Genomic DNA, 15,659 nt, shown 5'->3' with positions numbered 1-15,659 from the left:
TGGTATTCATCCAGCGTTCAAACCATTAAACGCTGCTTTTAGCCTGAAGCCTCGGGGTTTTGTCCTTCAATCACTTTCGACATTTGCACAGACTGAACGCGGCTCTGCTCAGCGCCTGCTGCATCCTGTTTCACACGCCCACGTTCCCTCAGCCCGCGGGCCACACCGCCACCTTCCACGCTGAAGCACTCATTACTCAACGGGAGTGTTGTGCTGTGGGGCTGCAGCTATTGATTATTTTAGTAATCAAGTATCAATTATTCTGGCCATCATGGAGATGGTCAAATTTTAGTGTATCCCTTTCTGTTTTCCTGGGTAATTACTTATTTTTCATGTCTTTACAAGTTTCGGATCTTTCCTGGTGTCAGGAGCTCAGCCAAAGTCAGGCCAAAGTCTTGACATTTTGCTGAAATGGTGATGGGATGTGGCTTTCTGTTTTCTCCAACTTGTAACATTTAACCATTTTTAAGTTTTTTGTTTTTAATCTGTGATTCATCAGATGTCTGTGCGCAGTATGACATTCCACACACACACACACACACACACACAGACAGATCCTCATTCATTGGCGTGAGCGTGTGTCCAGACCACGAATCCTAAAACGGTCCCTGTGTAACAGCGCTCGGTCTCCGTCTCTACATGAACAACGATCATCCTGAGTCTGGTGATTTGTTTTGGTGTGGAGTGGGACGTACACACGTGGTTGTGACAGTGTGTATCCTTCCTTCTCTTGCTGACACTATTTTACAAACCTGTTGTCTTCCGTGTTTGGCCTGAAGCCTCATTTCTATTGGACGTGTGAAGCTACGACACAGTGCACGGCAGTAAAACTTGGACTGAGTTGAACTTTGACCGCGGTGAGTTTGATGTCAAGCGGCGGTGTGCGCTCCCCCACGCAGCATTGTGCAAGCTTGGTTTTTGCTTGTCGCACTGCAGCGCGGCATTTGCGTAATGCTTCTGATTGAAAATAAGGGTTTCACAGCGATGCGCCACTTTTGTGCGCTCAGTGTGAAAGGCCCTTTATTGTGGATGTAAAGTGTTTTAGTGGTGCAGCTTAGTGAAAATTTCCAAAACAATTGTGAATTTTGTGATAAAACCCTGGAATCTGGTACACACATAGCCAAAGGTATTCCAAAAAAGGAAATTGAAAAATATATGACAATATTTGTCTGATAACAGTTCCAAAAACTATAGATTGAATTATCTATGCCTGAATGTTACAGGGAAAAAGGTCAGGGGTCAAAAGGTACAGTTGCTCCACTTTTTGGTAAAAAGTGATGCAAATTATTGGTTAACAGGGTTTATAAAGGAATAGTTTGCACCATGTGTCATGCTTAGTTATCATGTTACGGGGTAACATGTCACACGTTATAGAATCCAATGGACATCGACCTTGTTTGACCTTTACTTTGGGCACCAAACATTAACACAGTCAAAACTATTCCATTTATTAAGCAGATAACAGTGATTAAAAATAGCGAGCGCACACACTCCCTCTTCATATGTCTGTTCTGCAGCTCACGCACAGACTGTGTAGGGTCGCACCCACAGGACTGAGGGGTTGGGAAACCCAACCCCCCTCCCCCCAAACTCCTTGAAGGTCTACTTTTGACGACATTTTAAAAGACATTTATTTCCATTAATTCATTCATTGTTTGCCACTTATCAGGGTCCTGGTCACGGTGGCATCATCAGACCAAGCAGCTCAATCCATATGTCCCTATCTTGGACTAAGTCACCTTAGGAGATCCCAATGTGTTCTGGGCTGTCTGTGAAATATAATCCCTCCAGCATGTCCTGGGCCTTCCCTGAGGCCTCCTCCCAGTTGGACATGCCCGGAAGACCTCCCTAGGGGAACTATCAGGGGGGCAGCCTCACCCTGTCCTGAGTGTAAGCCCAGGCACCCAACAGAGGAATCTCATTTCTGCTGCTGGTGTCCGCAATCTTATCCTTTTAGTCATTACCCAAGATAATGCCCATAGGTGAGGATAACAACATAAATGGAACAGTAAATTGTAAGCTTTGTCTTCTATCTTAGCTCCTTAACTACGAAGGTCTGGCACAGCGTCCGTAAAACTTCAGACGCTGCCCCAATCCATCTATCACACTCCAACTTACCCTGACTCGTGAGCAAGATCCTGAGATACTTAAACTCCTCCGCTTGGGGCAGTAACTCCCCCCTGACCCATGGGGACAATCCAACCTTTTCTGACAGAGGACCATAGTCTCAGATTTGGAGGGGGTTGATTCTCACCCCAGTTGCTTCACATTCGACCTGCTCAATGAGCATCAGAGGTCACTGCCTGATAAAGCCAACAGATCTGAGGTCACCAAACTGGACACCCTCTGGTCCCTGACTGTGTCTTGAAATCTCATCTGTGAACATGAAGAACAGGATTGATGACAAGGGACAGCAGCCCTTTTGGAGTCCACTGCCCACTGAGAGCAGGTCTGACATAATGCCTAGAATGTGGACACAGATCCTACTTTGGTCATATAGAGACCAGATCGCAGGTTGAAGTGAATCCAGAACACCATACTCCCACTGTACCCCCCACAGGACACTTTGCACTGTTCCTCTTGAATCTGAGGTTCGACTATCAGTCTAAGTCTCCTCTCTAGTACCCTAGCATAGGCTTTGCCAGGGAGTCTGAAAAGTGTGATTCCTCTGTAACTGGAACCAGTTGTTTTGAAACAAGGTTCGGTCAGATCGGCACACAGAAATGATCACACAGACTGCATTTTGCTAGAACAAACAGGCGTATATTTATTCCCCACAAAAGCAGTTACATCAAACACAAGTGGTTGCAGCGCATAAAATATCTCTTTCTCTCTTACTGTGACGCCTTTAAGGTGGAGAGCCAACACCTTCGGTAGAGTGCGCTTGTCAACCGGCTGGGCGTTCGTTCGTAACCCGCAGCAGACTCTATCGGAGCATGGCTCTGCCCCCTCTTTTCTAGTGTGTGCGCGAAGGGAGGGTGAGTGGCCATCTCAAACTCCCAGGCGCACATAATTCCTTTAACTGTCCCTCCAACTGTTTTACCTGTTGTTCTAACTTCGTCACTTTTTGTGACTTAGCACATTCTGACGAACGGACTGTGTCTAAAGTTAACACTCGCTCCTTCCAAGCTTCCGCACAAATCCACATCATCTCATGAATGCCCCCCAACGGAGCTTTCTCCTTAACCTCCACTCGTTTTAGCATCTCACATAAAATTGGTGGAGTCGCGGTGGGAATCGCTCCAGTCCACGGCCCAGGGCGTCCCCCGCGTCTCCGTAGAAGCTGGCCTATTTCTTTAAAAGTAATCCCATCCCACCCCGGGACCACTTCTTCCTGCTGAGATGCCTCCTCTGCAATCTCTTTTCCTCTCCTAAAACAAGACATTTCTGTGTGTAGTCTGAGCGTCACCGTATCCTGCCGACAACGCCAAAAATGCTTTGAAACAAGGGTCGGTCAGATCGGCACACAGAAATGATCACACAGACTGCATTTTGCTAGAACAAACAGGCGTATATTTATTCCCCACAAAAGCAGTTACATCAAACACAAGTGGTTGCAGTGCATAAAATATCTCTTTCTCTCTTACCGTGACACCTTTAAGGTGGAGAGCCAACACCTTCGGTAGAGTGCGCTTGTCAACCGGCTGGGCGTTCGTACGTAACCCGCAGCAGACTCTATCGGAGCATGGCTCTGCCCCCTCTTTTCTAGTGTATGCGCGAAGGGAGGGTGAGTGGCCATCTCAAACTCCCAGGCGCACATAATTCCTTTAATAAACAGGCATCTGAAAGTTCAAAAACATCCAGCTCTTCACTCCCAGTTCAGAATGACCCCAGCATGCTTCACTCCCAGTCGTTAGTGGCTACAAAAACAAATTCGTGCAATTAGTGTAATAATAACAAGTACATCATTAGGGTTACTTTAAGACAGGGGCAAAACAACATAATCTTTTCTCCACACACCAGTGGTGGACACAGTTCTGCTAACTACTAATTAATGAAGCTAACATTTTCGTTACCAGATTAGCTTTTCAGATGAAACAATCAGCAGACCAATTAGCTTCCAATAAACTTAGCTCCAATAACTTTTAGATGGCTAACATATTTTTGAGGGCACAGCAAATAAAGGTTAACAGTTATAAACATGTGTAAAGTCGGAAAGCAAAGATTTTAGTGCCTAGCTGTTACATGTTCTGTAGCAGACAGACAGCTATGAATGGTCGAGCTCTATTCTCAGCAGACAGAGGAGAGCTGACTACCAAAGCGGGGGGCTAATTTATTCTTAACACCATACAGACTTGGCGGCATATAACTGGAGTCATGCACAGAAAGATAGTTTTTACTTATGCTGTGTTCACACCGGGCGTGACACGAGTGACAGCAGCGACAGGTTGCCATGTAATCCCTATGGAAGGACGCGTTTTGTCACCAAGCCGCGCAGCGCAATGCGATGGACGGGAATGAAGCGACACGAGTGAAGCAATTTTGAGTGATTGGCGCGTTTGTGGCGCGATATTGCATCGCGTCACGTCACGTTGCCCTCCTCCCCAAGTTGAAAAATCTGAACTTTTTCGTCTTGTCGCGCTGCGATGACCACTCAGGGACTGGATATGTAGTGACATGGAGATGTCTGGAGTTTGACTGAGTTGGATGTGAACATGTCCTGTCTCTGGTAGCAGCCTGTGAGCAGGCCTTATGTCCCTTCTGTACTTTATTTCACAATTATGACAGAGTTTTTGGAGCGACCAGCAGCCCCGCAGCAGGGGGAGCAGAGGTTCTTTTTTTTTTTTTTTTTTTTTTTTTTTTTTTTTATTGTTTACATGTGCGCGGAGGTCCTCAAACTGGGTCCTGCAGAGGTGGAAGTATTGCTGAAAGTGGCCATCATCCAGACGCAGCTCCTGCAGCAAATAATGATACTCCCCAAACTGGGAACATCTCATGACGTTTGTCAGCTTTCCACAACAACTCGCTCCGTGTGATCAAGGTCCGTCAGGTTAACTTGACTGACAATCGGAGCCGGCGAGCAGAATGGAAGCTCCTCCTATTTGATGACGCACTGGGGTGAATTTTCACAGCAAAAGAAGAGCGACACACCGGGCGATGGTGGCACGTCCGTCGCCACGTGACCAACACAAATTTGTGGCGTCTGGTTGCACCCGGCGTGAACGCAGCATTATGGTTACAATTTTAAACAAACTAATTCTGGACAAGTTATTGAAATTAATGTCACGTCTGTCATTTTACAAAGTGAAAATATCAACGCTATGTTTTTTATTTTTAAAGTAAGGCACTAATTTGAAGGTTTTAGAGTTTAGGCACACATGCCACAATGCATTCTTCACTCTCTCTTCACTTAGCCTGGAAAAAGAGTTTGTTGCTCTATAAAAAAGCCCTCCGTAAAGCTAGGACATCTTTCTACTCATCACTAATTGAAGAAAATAAGAACAACCCCAGGTTTCTTTTCAGCACTGTAGCCAGGCTGACAAAGAGTCAGAGCTCTATTGAGCTGAGTATTCCATTAACTTTAACTAGTAATGACTTCATGACTTTCTTTGCTAACAAAATTTTGACTATTAGAGAAAAAATTACTCATAACCATCCCAAAGATGTATCGTTATCTTTGGCTGCTTTCAGTGATGCCGGTATTTGGTTAGACTCTTTCTCTCCGATTGTTCTGTCTGAGTTATTTTCATTAGTTACTTCATCCACACCATCAACATGTTTATTAGACCCCATTCCTGCCAGGCTGCTCAAGGAAGTCCTACCATTATTTAATGCTTCAATCTTAAATATGATCAATCTATCTTTGTTAGTTGGTTATGTACCACAGGCCTTTAAGGTGGCAGTAATTAAACCATTACTTAAAAAGCCATCACTTGACCCAGCTATCTTAGCTAATTATAGGCCAATCTCCAACCTTCCTTTTCTCTCAAAGATTCTTGAGAGGGTAGTTGTAAAACAGCTAACTGATCACCTGCAGAGGAATGGTCTATTTGAAGAGTTTCAGTCAGGTTTTAGAATTCATCATAGTACAGAAACAGCATTAGTGAAGGTTACAAATGATCTTCTTATGGCTTCGGACAGTGGACTTATCTCTGTGCTTGTTCTGTTGGACCTCAGTGCTGCTTTTGATACTGTTGACCATAAAATTTTTTTACAGAGATTAGAGCATGTCATAGGTATTAAAGGCACTGCGCTGCGGTGGTTTGAATCATATTTGTCTAATAGATTACAGTTTGTTCATGTAAATGGGGAATCTTCTTCACAGACTAAAGTTAATTATGGAGTTCCACAAGGTTCTGTGCTAGGACCAATTATATTCACTTTATACATGCTTCCCTTAGGCAGTATTATTAGATGGTATTGCTTAAATTTTCATTGTTACGCAGATGATACCCAGCTTTATTTATCCATGAAGCCAGAGGATACACACCAATTAGCTAAACTGCAGGATTGTCTTACAGACATAAAGACATGGATGACCTCTAATTTCCTGCTTTTTAAACTCAGATAAAACTGAAGTTATTGTACTTGGCCCCACAAATCTTAGAAGCATGGTGTCTAACCAGATCGTTACTCTGGATGGCATTTCCCTGATCTCTAGTAATACTGTGAGAAATCTTGGAGTCATTTTTGATCAGGATATGTCATTCAAAGCGCATATTAAACAAATATGTAGGACTGCCTTTTTGCATTTACGCAATATCTCTAAAATCAGAAAGGTCTTGTCTCAGAGTGATGCTGAAAAACTAATTCATGCATTTATTTCCTCTAGGCTGGACTATTGTAATTCATTATTATCAGGTTGTCCTAAAACTTCCATAAAAAGCCTTCAGTTGGTTCAGAATGCTGCAGCTAGAGTACTGACGGGGACTAGCAGGAGAGAGCATATCTCACCCGTGTTGGCCTCTCTTCATTGGCTTCCTGTTAATTCTAGAATAGAATTTAAAATTCTTCTTCTTACTTATAAGGTTTTGAATAATCAGGTCCCATCTTATCTTAGGGACCTCGTAGTACCATATTACCCCATTAGAGCGCTTCGTTCTCAGACTGCGGGCTTACTTGTAGTTCCTAGGGTTTGTAAGAGTAGAATGGGAGGCAGAGCCTTCAGCTTTCAGGCTCCTCTCCTGTGGAACCAGCTCCCAATTCAGATCAGGGAGACAGATACCCTCTCTACTTTTAAGATTAGGCTTAAAACTTTCCTTTTCGCTAAGGCTTATAGTTAGGGCTGGATCGGGTGACCCTGGACCATCCCTTGGTTATGTTGCTTTAGACGTAGACTGTGGGGGGGTTCCCATGATGCACTGTTTCTTTCTCTTTTTGCTCCGTATGCATCACTCTGCATTTAATCATTAGTGATCGATCTCTGCCCCCCCTTCTCGGCATGTCTTTTTCCTGGTTCTTTCCCTCAGCCCCAACCAGTCTCAGCAGAAGACTGCCCCTCCCTGAGCCTGGTTCTGCTGGAGGTTTCTTCCTGTTAAAAGGGAGTTTTTCCTTCCCACTGTGGCCAAGTGCTTGCTCATAGGGGGTCGTTTTGACCGTTGGGGTTTTTCATAATTATTGTATGGCCTTGCCTTACAATATGGAGCGCCTTGGGGCAACTGTTTGTTGTGATTTGGCGCTATATAAGAAAAAAGTTGATTGATTGATTGATTATGGGAACATTAGTTTCCTGACATCAGTGGTTGGTTAGTCGGTATACAAGTTAGTGAAACGTGTGGTGGGTTTTACAAATAAATCTGTATTTGTAAATATGTCCTTTACTTCCATTTCTATAGTAGAGAAGCTTGAATCTTCGACTGGACTGGGTTGCTTGACGCGAGGACGTTTCGCTTCAAATCGCAGAAGCTTCCTCAGCTAAAATTCTTGCTCTGGTAGTCTGACTTCTGTCTTGACTCTTGTAGAGAAGAATAAACAGAAGCCAGAAAAGCTGGAGTTTTAAACCCAACCAGACCCCTCCTACTGAGAGGCAGACTGCTAAAGCCAGTGACCAAACAATAGCTCTAATTAGCAACCATTGTGCTCTAGTTAGCACCCTCCTAATGACAGGGCAGCTGTCCCTCCTAATGATGGGACGGAAACCTCTCCTGATGACGTGAATGACTCATTACCATGAACAAAAGACTGAAACTGCTTTGACCTGAGTACCCCATTGTAAACAGGGGACAAAGCGTGTATCAGACCCCCTCCCCGGTTAAGGCTGGGTTTCAACTGTTTCACATAGAATGTCTCCTTGACCCCTCTCTCAAACCATTTCTTCTCTCTGGCTAAGATTTTAACTTCCTTGTCCTCAAACGTGTGGTTAGTGTCTTTAAGGCGGAGATGAACTGCAGACTGAAGTCCACTGGCTCCCTCTCTGCGGTGCTGGTATAGCCTTTTGTGTAACGGCTGCTTAGTCTCACCTATGTAGTGTTTGTTACAGTTTTCCTGACATCTGACAGAATACACTACATTGCTCTGTTTGTAACTAGGGATCCTGTCCTTAGGGTGAACTAATTTCTGTCTCAAGGTGTTAACAGGTTTAAAGTAAACTGGGATTTTGTGCTGTCTGAAGATCCTCTGTAGTTTTTTCCCCTACTCCTGCTAAATAAGGGAGAGACACTCCTCTTCTTCTTGTCTCAGTCTCCTGTCTGTCTGGTCTCTTTGTTCTCTGGGACTTCTGCACTTTATCCAGGGACCATCGTGGGTACCCACATACTGTGAGGGCTTTCTGGACAAGTTGTTGTTCTTTAGCTGTTGTTGTTCTTTAGTTCCATTTGTAAAGAAAAAAAAAAGTAATTTGAAAACTGAAAATTCTGTTTGTTAAGTGATTCAACACTTTTAGCGAATGTGTGGCATGAAAATGTGCCATGAACACTGCCATCTACTGGCCAGTAGCATTTAAGAATAATGTAATGCAGTTTGAGCCATGTGAACTTTGAAACAAAGATGCCTGATTCCATGGAAGCGAGCGCGCACAGTCGAGCTGAAACTTTACAGCTCTGGAAAATGACTTTTCCCCAGCGTCTCCGACACAGGACCTAGTAAAATCACTGTCGTTGCCTCTCACCAGACAGTGTTGACGTGCTCACTGCTTTGAAAAAGAATTTGAAGTTATAAACTTTGATCAGCATTGCTCCATTTCTTCTCCCAATTCATTTGCGGTGACACGAGACCAAGCGGCTCAGTCTACACTTCCCTATAATCAGCCAAGGTCTCTAATTCTTCCTGGAGGATCCTGAGGAGTTCCAAAGCCATGGAATTTTGACAAAGGCTATTATTTATTCAGTGATAATGTTCGTGTTGCAATTTAATACAATTAAAATCTGTATTCAATCCAAAACATGGGTTGTGTGATCTGTGACGCCCTATCACCAATATAGCATCAGTGATATTTCTGCTGATATGCAAACTTTTATTTTATCAAATAACCAATGCAGAGAAACACTTTGGCTGTTGGAAACTGTCATTATGTAGTTTGTCCAGCATAGAGCGCTCTGATGGCATTGTTCAAAATACTGTCAAGCATCTCTATGACGCTCATTCAAAACTGGCAGCTTACAGCAATAAGAGACCACTGGTGGCGATGCCACCAGTGAGACAGGCCCAAACTAGACAAGAAGTCTGTTTTATGCAACTACTGAGTGATGCAACACGGTAACTGCCAATCTGAGTAAAGGCAGCGTCATGTACATTGATTGATTGTTTGTTATACGAGGTCTGTCCATAAAGTATCGTACCTTTTTATTTTTTTCAAAAACTATATGGATTTCATTCATATGTTTTTTACGTCAGACATGCTTGAACCCTCGTACGCATGCGTGAGTTTTTCCACGCCTGTCGGTGACGTCATTCGCCTGTGAGCACGCCTTGTGGAAGGAGTGGTCCCGCCCCCTCGTCGGATTTTCATTGTCTGGAAATGGCGGAATGAAAAGGACTTTTTTTCCATCAGAATTTTTTCAGAAGCTGTTAGAGACTGGCACCTGGAAACCATTCGAAAAATGTATCTAGCTTTCGGCAAAAAATTTTACGGGCTTCACAGAGAATAAGGACTTTAACTACAGGTTTAAGGACCCCTTTAAAGGACGGTCGGTGCGCCGCGCTGCGAGCTGCGATGATGCGGCACAAACCACTGGATCATTTCTAAGCTGATGGCTCTGTGGATACGAGACCGTCGTGTGCTCTTTCTCTGGTTATCACAAGACCTGGACATCAGCCATTTTCCGGCAGATTTCACTTTTAACAAGAGATTTTGTCATGGAAAGCCGCGCAGAGGCTTCGCGCGTCACGACCGATTCGCTGATGAAGCGAGACAAAGGAACACCTCCGTTTCGGAGTGTTCACTGAAAGCCAGATAAATTTTTCGAATGGTTTCCAGGTGCCAGTCTCTAACAGCTTCTGAAAAAATTCTGATGGAAAAAAGTCCTTTTCATTCCACCATTTCCAGACAATGAAAATCCGACGAGGGGGCGGGACCACTCCTTCCACAAGGCGTGCTCACAGGCGAATGACGTCACCGACAGGCGTGGAAAAACTCACGCATGCGCACGAGGGTTCAAGCATGTCTGACGTAAAAACATATGAATGAAATCCATATAGTTTTTGAAAAAAATAAAAAGGTACGATACTTTACGGACAGACCTCGTACTTACAACAATGTTCAAATTTAAACTGTAAAACATCAAGACCCAATTACATTTCTTTGCCATAAGGTTTTGATAACAAAATGTGAGGAATAACTGTTATTAGCAGATATATTGGTATGGTCAACTTTTCCCTCTGAAACATCTGCCTCCAAAAAAAAAAATTCACATTTGTCAGGCTTTGCAAAAAAAAAAAAAAGCAACAAATATATGAAATGCTGCGTTTCTTCAATAATTTCCACAATAAGGAATTAAAGTATTTACCAGACTTTGTCTTCCAAAGCAAGAACGTCTTCTCATCAGGCTGCGATGATGAATCTGACCGAAACAATGTAACAGGTCAGATTAAGACTTTTTATTTACTCAGTGTGTGAATGGTTTTAATATTTGAAACAGTCGAACTGCATGAATGATCATGTGAGGACTGTAGCTCTTGCTGCTGCTTAATGACTGGTCCATTCTTTTGGTCTGCATGTCTTCTAAAAATACCACAAACACACTGCTTCAGTTTAAATACAGAATAAGTCTATTTCAGGTGATGAGTGTGGACCCTCTTTCTCTTAAAAGGCTTTATTTTACTCCCGTTTTAGAAAATTCTAGCTTCTGCTGCCTGCTACAGTACGCTCTAGCCTTGTTCTCTGTTTTTCAGGGGAGCATTACAGCGCCACATATAGGTCTGGCATATACAGCATTTTCAGTGTCAGCTGATTTTCAGCTGACACTGAAAGCTGATGTGGAACGTTATTAACTGGTTCAGGAACAATTTTTTTTTGTTCCATTTAACCAGTTTGAGAATATCAATTTTAGGATTGAACCCAAAACCGGAAACGTTAAAATACTGTTTCTGTTTGGAATGAACCAATTGGGAAAAAAATTCTCGTTGAAAGCCCAGGTCATGATACACAGCATAAATGTCACCGAACATCAGCCCCAAAACACCACACCAACAGTGAAGTTTGGAGGTGGAACATCATGGTGTGGGGCTGTTTTTCAGAATCCATTACTGACAAACTTCAAATAATTGAAGGAAGGACGAGTGAAAAAAATGTACAGAGACATTCATGATAAAAATCTACCAGGATGATAAAGATGAAATGAGGGTGGATATTTCAGCAAGAAAATGATCCCAAACACACAGACAAGGAATGACAATAAAGCTGCTAGATTGGTCAGAGTTCATAGAAGAGGTCCATGGAACCTTAAAGACTGTCTGTGTGGAAGAATGGACCAAAATCACACCTGATCAATGCATGTGACTAGTTTCTCCACACAGGAGGCACCTAGAAGCTTCATTACCAACAAAAGCTTTTGTACCAAGTATTGAATATATTTCAATCAGTATTCAATACTTTTTCCCTGTGTTGTTCCATTTTATTACACATAACTTAATTTCTTTACTTATTTGTTTTGATTTCTATCCGTGGATTACTTGGGTTGTTACTGACATCTGGTGAAAATTTCATGTCAGTAGGACCTTTAGAAATATATTTACTGAGAAAAACTGACAAGTTCAATACTTATTTTATGTGCTATACATATATATATATATATATATATATATATATATGTGTGTGTGTGTGTGTGTGTGTGGGGTGATTGAAAAGTAGGTTGTGGTTCTCTGGGATAAGACCTTTTAACAGAACAGTATTAAGGCACTGCAGCAACGCTGGAAAAAGTGTGTGGACTTGGAAAGGGATTATGTAAAAAAAAAATAAAGCAATATATTAATTCAGTTGTGGCTTCTTCTTCGGGCTCAAAACTTTTCAATCACCCCTTGCATATATACAGACTTGGCTCGTGGCCTGGTGTATTCATTCAACATGTGTGATGTGAGGCTTAGGGAGGTCCCTGACCAGCTGCTGGACTCGGACCCCGAGTGTAGCTACCCGGCTGAATCTCAGCGCCGCCACCTTGTTCTCTCAGTCATAGTTTGGCCAGTCTGGTCTTCTGGCTCAGCTCCTTCTTCAGGGTCCGGTACATCGTCCAGACCAAGAAATAAGGAAGCAAAAATCACTTTTTTGCCAAATTCAGTCAGAATCTCTAAAATGACTCAGAGATCTGAGTCAATCCCACTCAAACTGAAGTTCCCCAAAGATCAAAAGTCACTTTTTATTTCGACATGACTCAGACTGAGATAAACCAAAATGGAAATAAGTGTTTTTTGTGTGTCATGTGTCTTTTATCGCCAAATTGAATCTGTACATTCTAGTTTGAAGGCAGCTCAGATCGTCATAATTATTAAAAGCTACATCAAAACATTTGGTCATAAAGTCAGTTTGTAAGAAAGACTGCGAGCGGCTCCTTTAACTGAGAAGTTTTCGTGTTGTTTGTTTGTTTTGGGGCTGTGCTGTAATCCGGGCCTTCCTAATCCCCGGGCTCGCCTCGGGCCTCTTACCCTCCAGCGTCACCTCTCTGCCGGCCTTCTTCAGCGCCTGCACCGCCAGGTCGTGCGTCGCCTCCCGGAGGTCGTTCCCGTTGACGGACAGGATCGCGTCCCCGACCCGCAGAGCTCGGCTCTGGTCGGCGGCGAGTCCCGGGAAGATCTTGGAGATGAGGATGGGCATGCGGTTCTCCCGGCCCCCTTTAATACTGATCCCCAGCCCGCCGGACTCCTGCTTGACCACCCGGACCTTCCGCACCGCTTCCGAGGAGCCGTCCGGGCTGACGGGGAAGTCGCCCTGCCGAGACCCGAAGCTGGACCCGGGACTTCCGTAGCTGGAGCCGGGGCTGCCGTAGTCCGGGTTCACGGGGTTATCGGGACACTTTCCGGGACTGCTGGAGCCGTACTGAGCGTCATACTGAGCCCGGCTGACAGCGCCCCGTCCCGGGCTCCCGCTGCGACCTCGTCCGCCGTGGTTCTGGTTCGGGTGCTGGTCTCGGCCGGGTCGGCTCGGGTCGTTCCCGTTGGGCAGTCCGTTCCGCAGGCCCGCGACGGGGCCGTAGTCCCAGTGGTTCGATCCCCCCGGTCCGGCCCCCTCCGCCTCGGCCGTTAAAGTCAGCGTTTCCCGCGTGAGTTCGGCGGACACTCGGATCCAGCGGTCCCGCAGCAGAAGGTCCAGCTGGCCGTTTTTGTCCGCCCTGGTCCAGACCGCCATCCCGGACGCCGAACCGCCTTCACACTGAAGTCATCGCCCACTTTTCGGCCTTTTTCAGAGTGGGCGCGAACAGCACCGAGGTTCTGCTGACCCGCATCGACACGGCCACGCCCACGGTGACGGCCAAGAGGGGGGGAAGAAAAAACTGGCGGTACCGGTCCGGTGTCAGATTGGAAACTTGTTGACTTTGAGGTTTCAATCGCTCAGATTTCCACTATAAAGTTTGAAATAGCACAACACCACTTCCGTTAAAGCTCTCCAGAATAAAAGCACTGAGTTGCGGATACGTGACGTATGAAACGGAAAGAATGCGGTGTGTGGTCAGTATGGCCCCGCCCCCAGCCTGTCGCTGTGTTCCAGCTCAGGGGCCGCATCCTTCGAAGGCTGCGTTCTTAGATCACCGCATGCGTGATGACATTATCTCACTTCAAAAGCTCTGAAGACTCAAACAGATGGAGGCAGCTTCAGTCTGAGTCCACTGTGAGTGTTCAGCAAAACAACCACGCCCCCCTGATTTTATTACTTGTGAAGTGGAAACACAGAAACCACGCAGAATATCATCCAGCTGCCCGACACTGCTTCAGGCTTCAATACTCCCAGTTTGTACGTGACGGTCAGTAAACATCCGCTCGCCGTCATCACCTTTGTGTTTCGTGATTCTTTCATTTGTCCAAACAGTCAATAAGCAGAAAAGCACAGACATCGATTCAAGCGGCATCCCACTTCCAGCCGCCATTTTGGGACGTTACCTAGCAACCAGAAGTAAACACTGCCTTGACTTTGTCTCTTTCTGTGAACCTTCTCCTCAGCACTGTTTCTCTTCTTTTCCTCCACTTCCGCTCTCCTTATCCCTTGAAGAAGGTTCTTCCTCTAACTTTCCCACGACGGCAATTTTAGCTGTCAGCTCACCTGTTCACCAAAAATTAACTTCTGAAATGAATAAACGGTTAAGACCTTGCTGCACATTTGAGCAGCTTTTGTCACCATCTAGTGGGTGATGTGAGCATTTGAGAGCTCCCAAACATTTCCTACTTTAAACCCAAAATTCTGCAAAAAAGGAAATTATAAATGTCAGAAATGCATGTTTTCTTTGGTAAACAGATGTTTACCAAACCTTGTTTACCAAACAGACCTCCCTGTATCAATGTATAAAAGCTTTGAGTTTTAAGACAAGGAAGGTTTTGATATACGGACGGACAGACAGCAGTTCCTCTTGACAAGTACGACATGTAGCTGTGAATTTTATATCTCGTACCACAGTAGTTCCAAGGTGGACCTACATGTTGTTTTGGCACAAGTTTTATGCCGGGTGCCCCTCTTGATACATACATGGAGAAAGGGCAAGATTGGGCTTTGAACCCGGTACCTTCCACATTGAAATCAAGCACAACTCTCTCTAGGTAGATACATATATATATATATATATATATATATATATATATATATATATATATATATATATATATATTGCACACAGATTTGGTGTATTTAGGGCCCTTGTCAGTCATGGACCCTTAAAATCATCTAACATTTCCCCTTTCATATAGCGCCCCCTGAAGGGCCTTAAATGAGGCTGCGGGCCTCATTATTAGAGGTATTAGAGTGTAAATTGATCAAACGTTCATGCTTTTATTTTGAAAGCGGAAGCGGCCCGTGCACAGTGGCGCTGGTGGGATTTTCTGATGACACCCAGGCAGCCAGTGGGCCTGTGGACGAGATTAATTCAGTCACATGCCAAAGCCTTCTTACCTCCTCCCTGTTCCATTTAACATGAATTCAATCAGCTCTACCAGCTACATAATTAACTGAGTTTATTATCAGCAGTCCAGACCTGATCCTGTCTCTCTGACAGCTTCTTCAGAGTGTCACCTCCATCACAGCCACACAGGCCGCTGCAGTTAGTGTCCTGACCCCTAAAGGTCAGGGCATGCTGCTCTGGTGCACA

At 44.5% G+C, this 15,659-nt stretch overlaps 1 protein-coding gene across 3 annotated transcripts in view; it reads right to left on the bottom strand.

The window, feature by feature from the left end:
• Nucleotides 1–14,038, bottom strand: part of sntb2 (syntrophin, beta 2) — a 93,509-nt gene extending 79,471 nt beyond the window's left edge. For 2 of the 3 annotated variants that reach the window (XM_034175654.1, XM_034175656.1), the window contains exon 1: nt 13,015–14,038. In XM_034175654.1, coding sequence (XP_034031545.1) covers nt 13,015–13,714 — 700 coding nt within the window. In that variant the 5' untranslated portion in view covers nt 13,715–14,038. The remainder of the gene's footprint in view (nt 1–13,014) is intronic. The other variant, XM_034175655.1, reaches the window with a different exon arrangement.
• Nucleotides 14,039–15,659: the final 1,621 nt, after the last annotated feature.

The sequence above is a fragment of the Thalassophryne amazonica genome, chromosome 8 (assembly GCF_902500255.1).
Source record: "Thalassophryne amazonica chromosome 8, fThaAma1.1, whole genome shotgun sequence".
Lineage (NCBI taxonomy): Eukaryota > Metazoa > Chordata > Actinopteri > Batrachoidiformes > Batrachoididae > Thalassophryne > Thalassophryne amazonica.
This window is presented reverse-complemented; position numbering and strand designations above follow the sequence as displayed.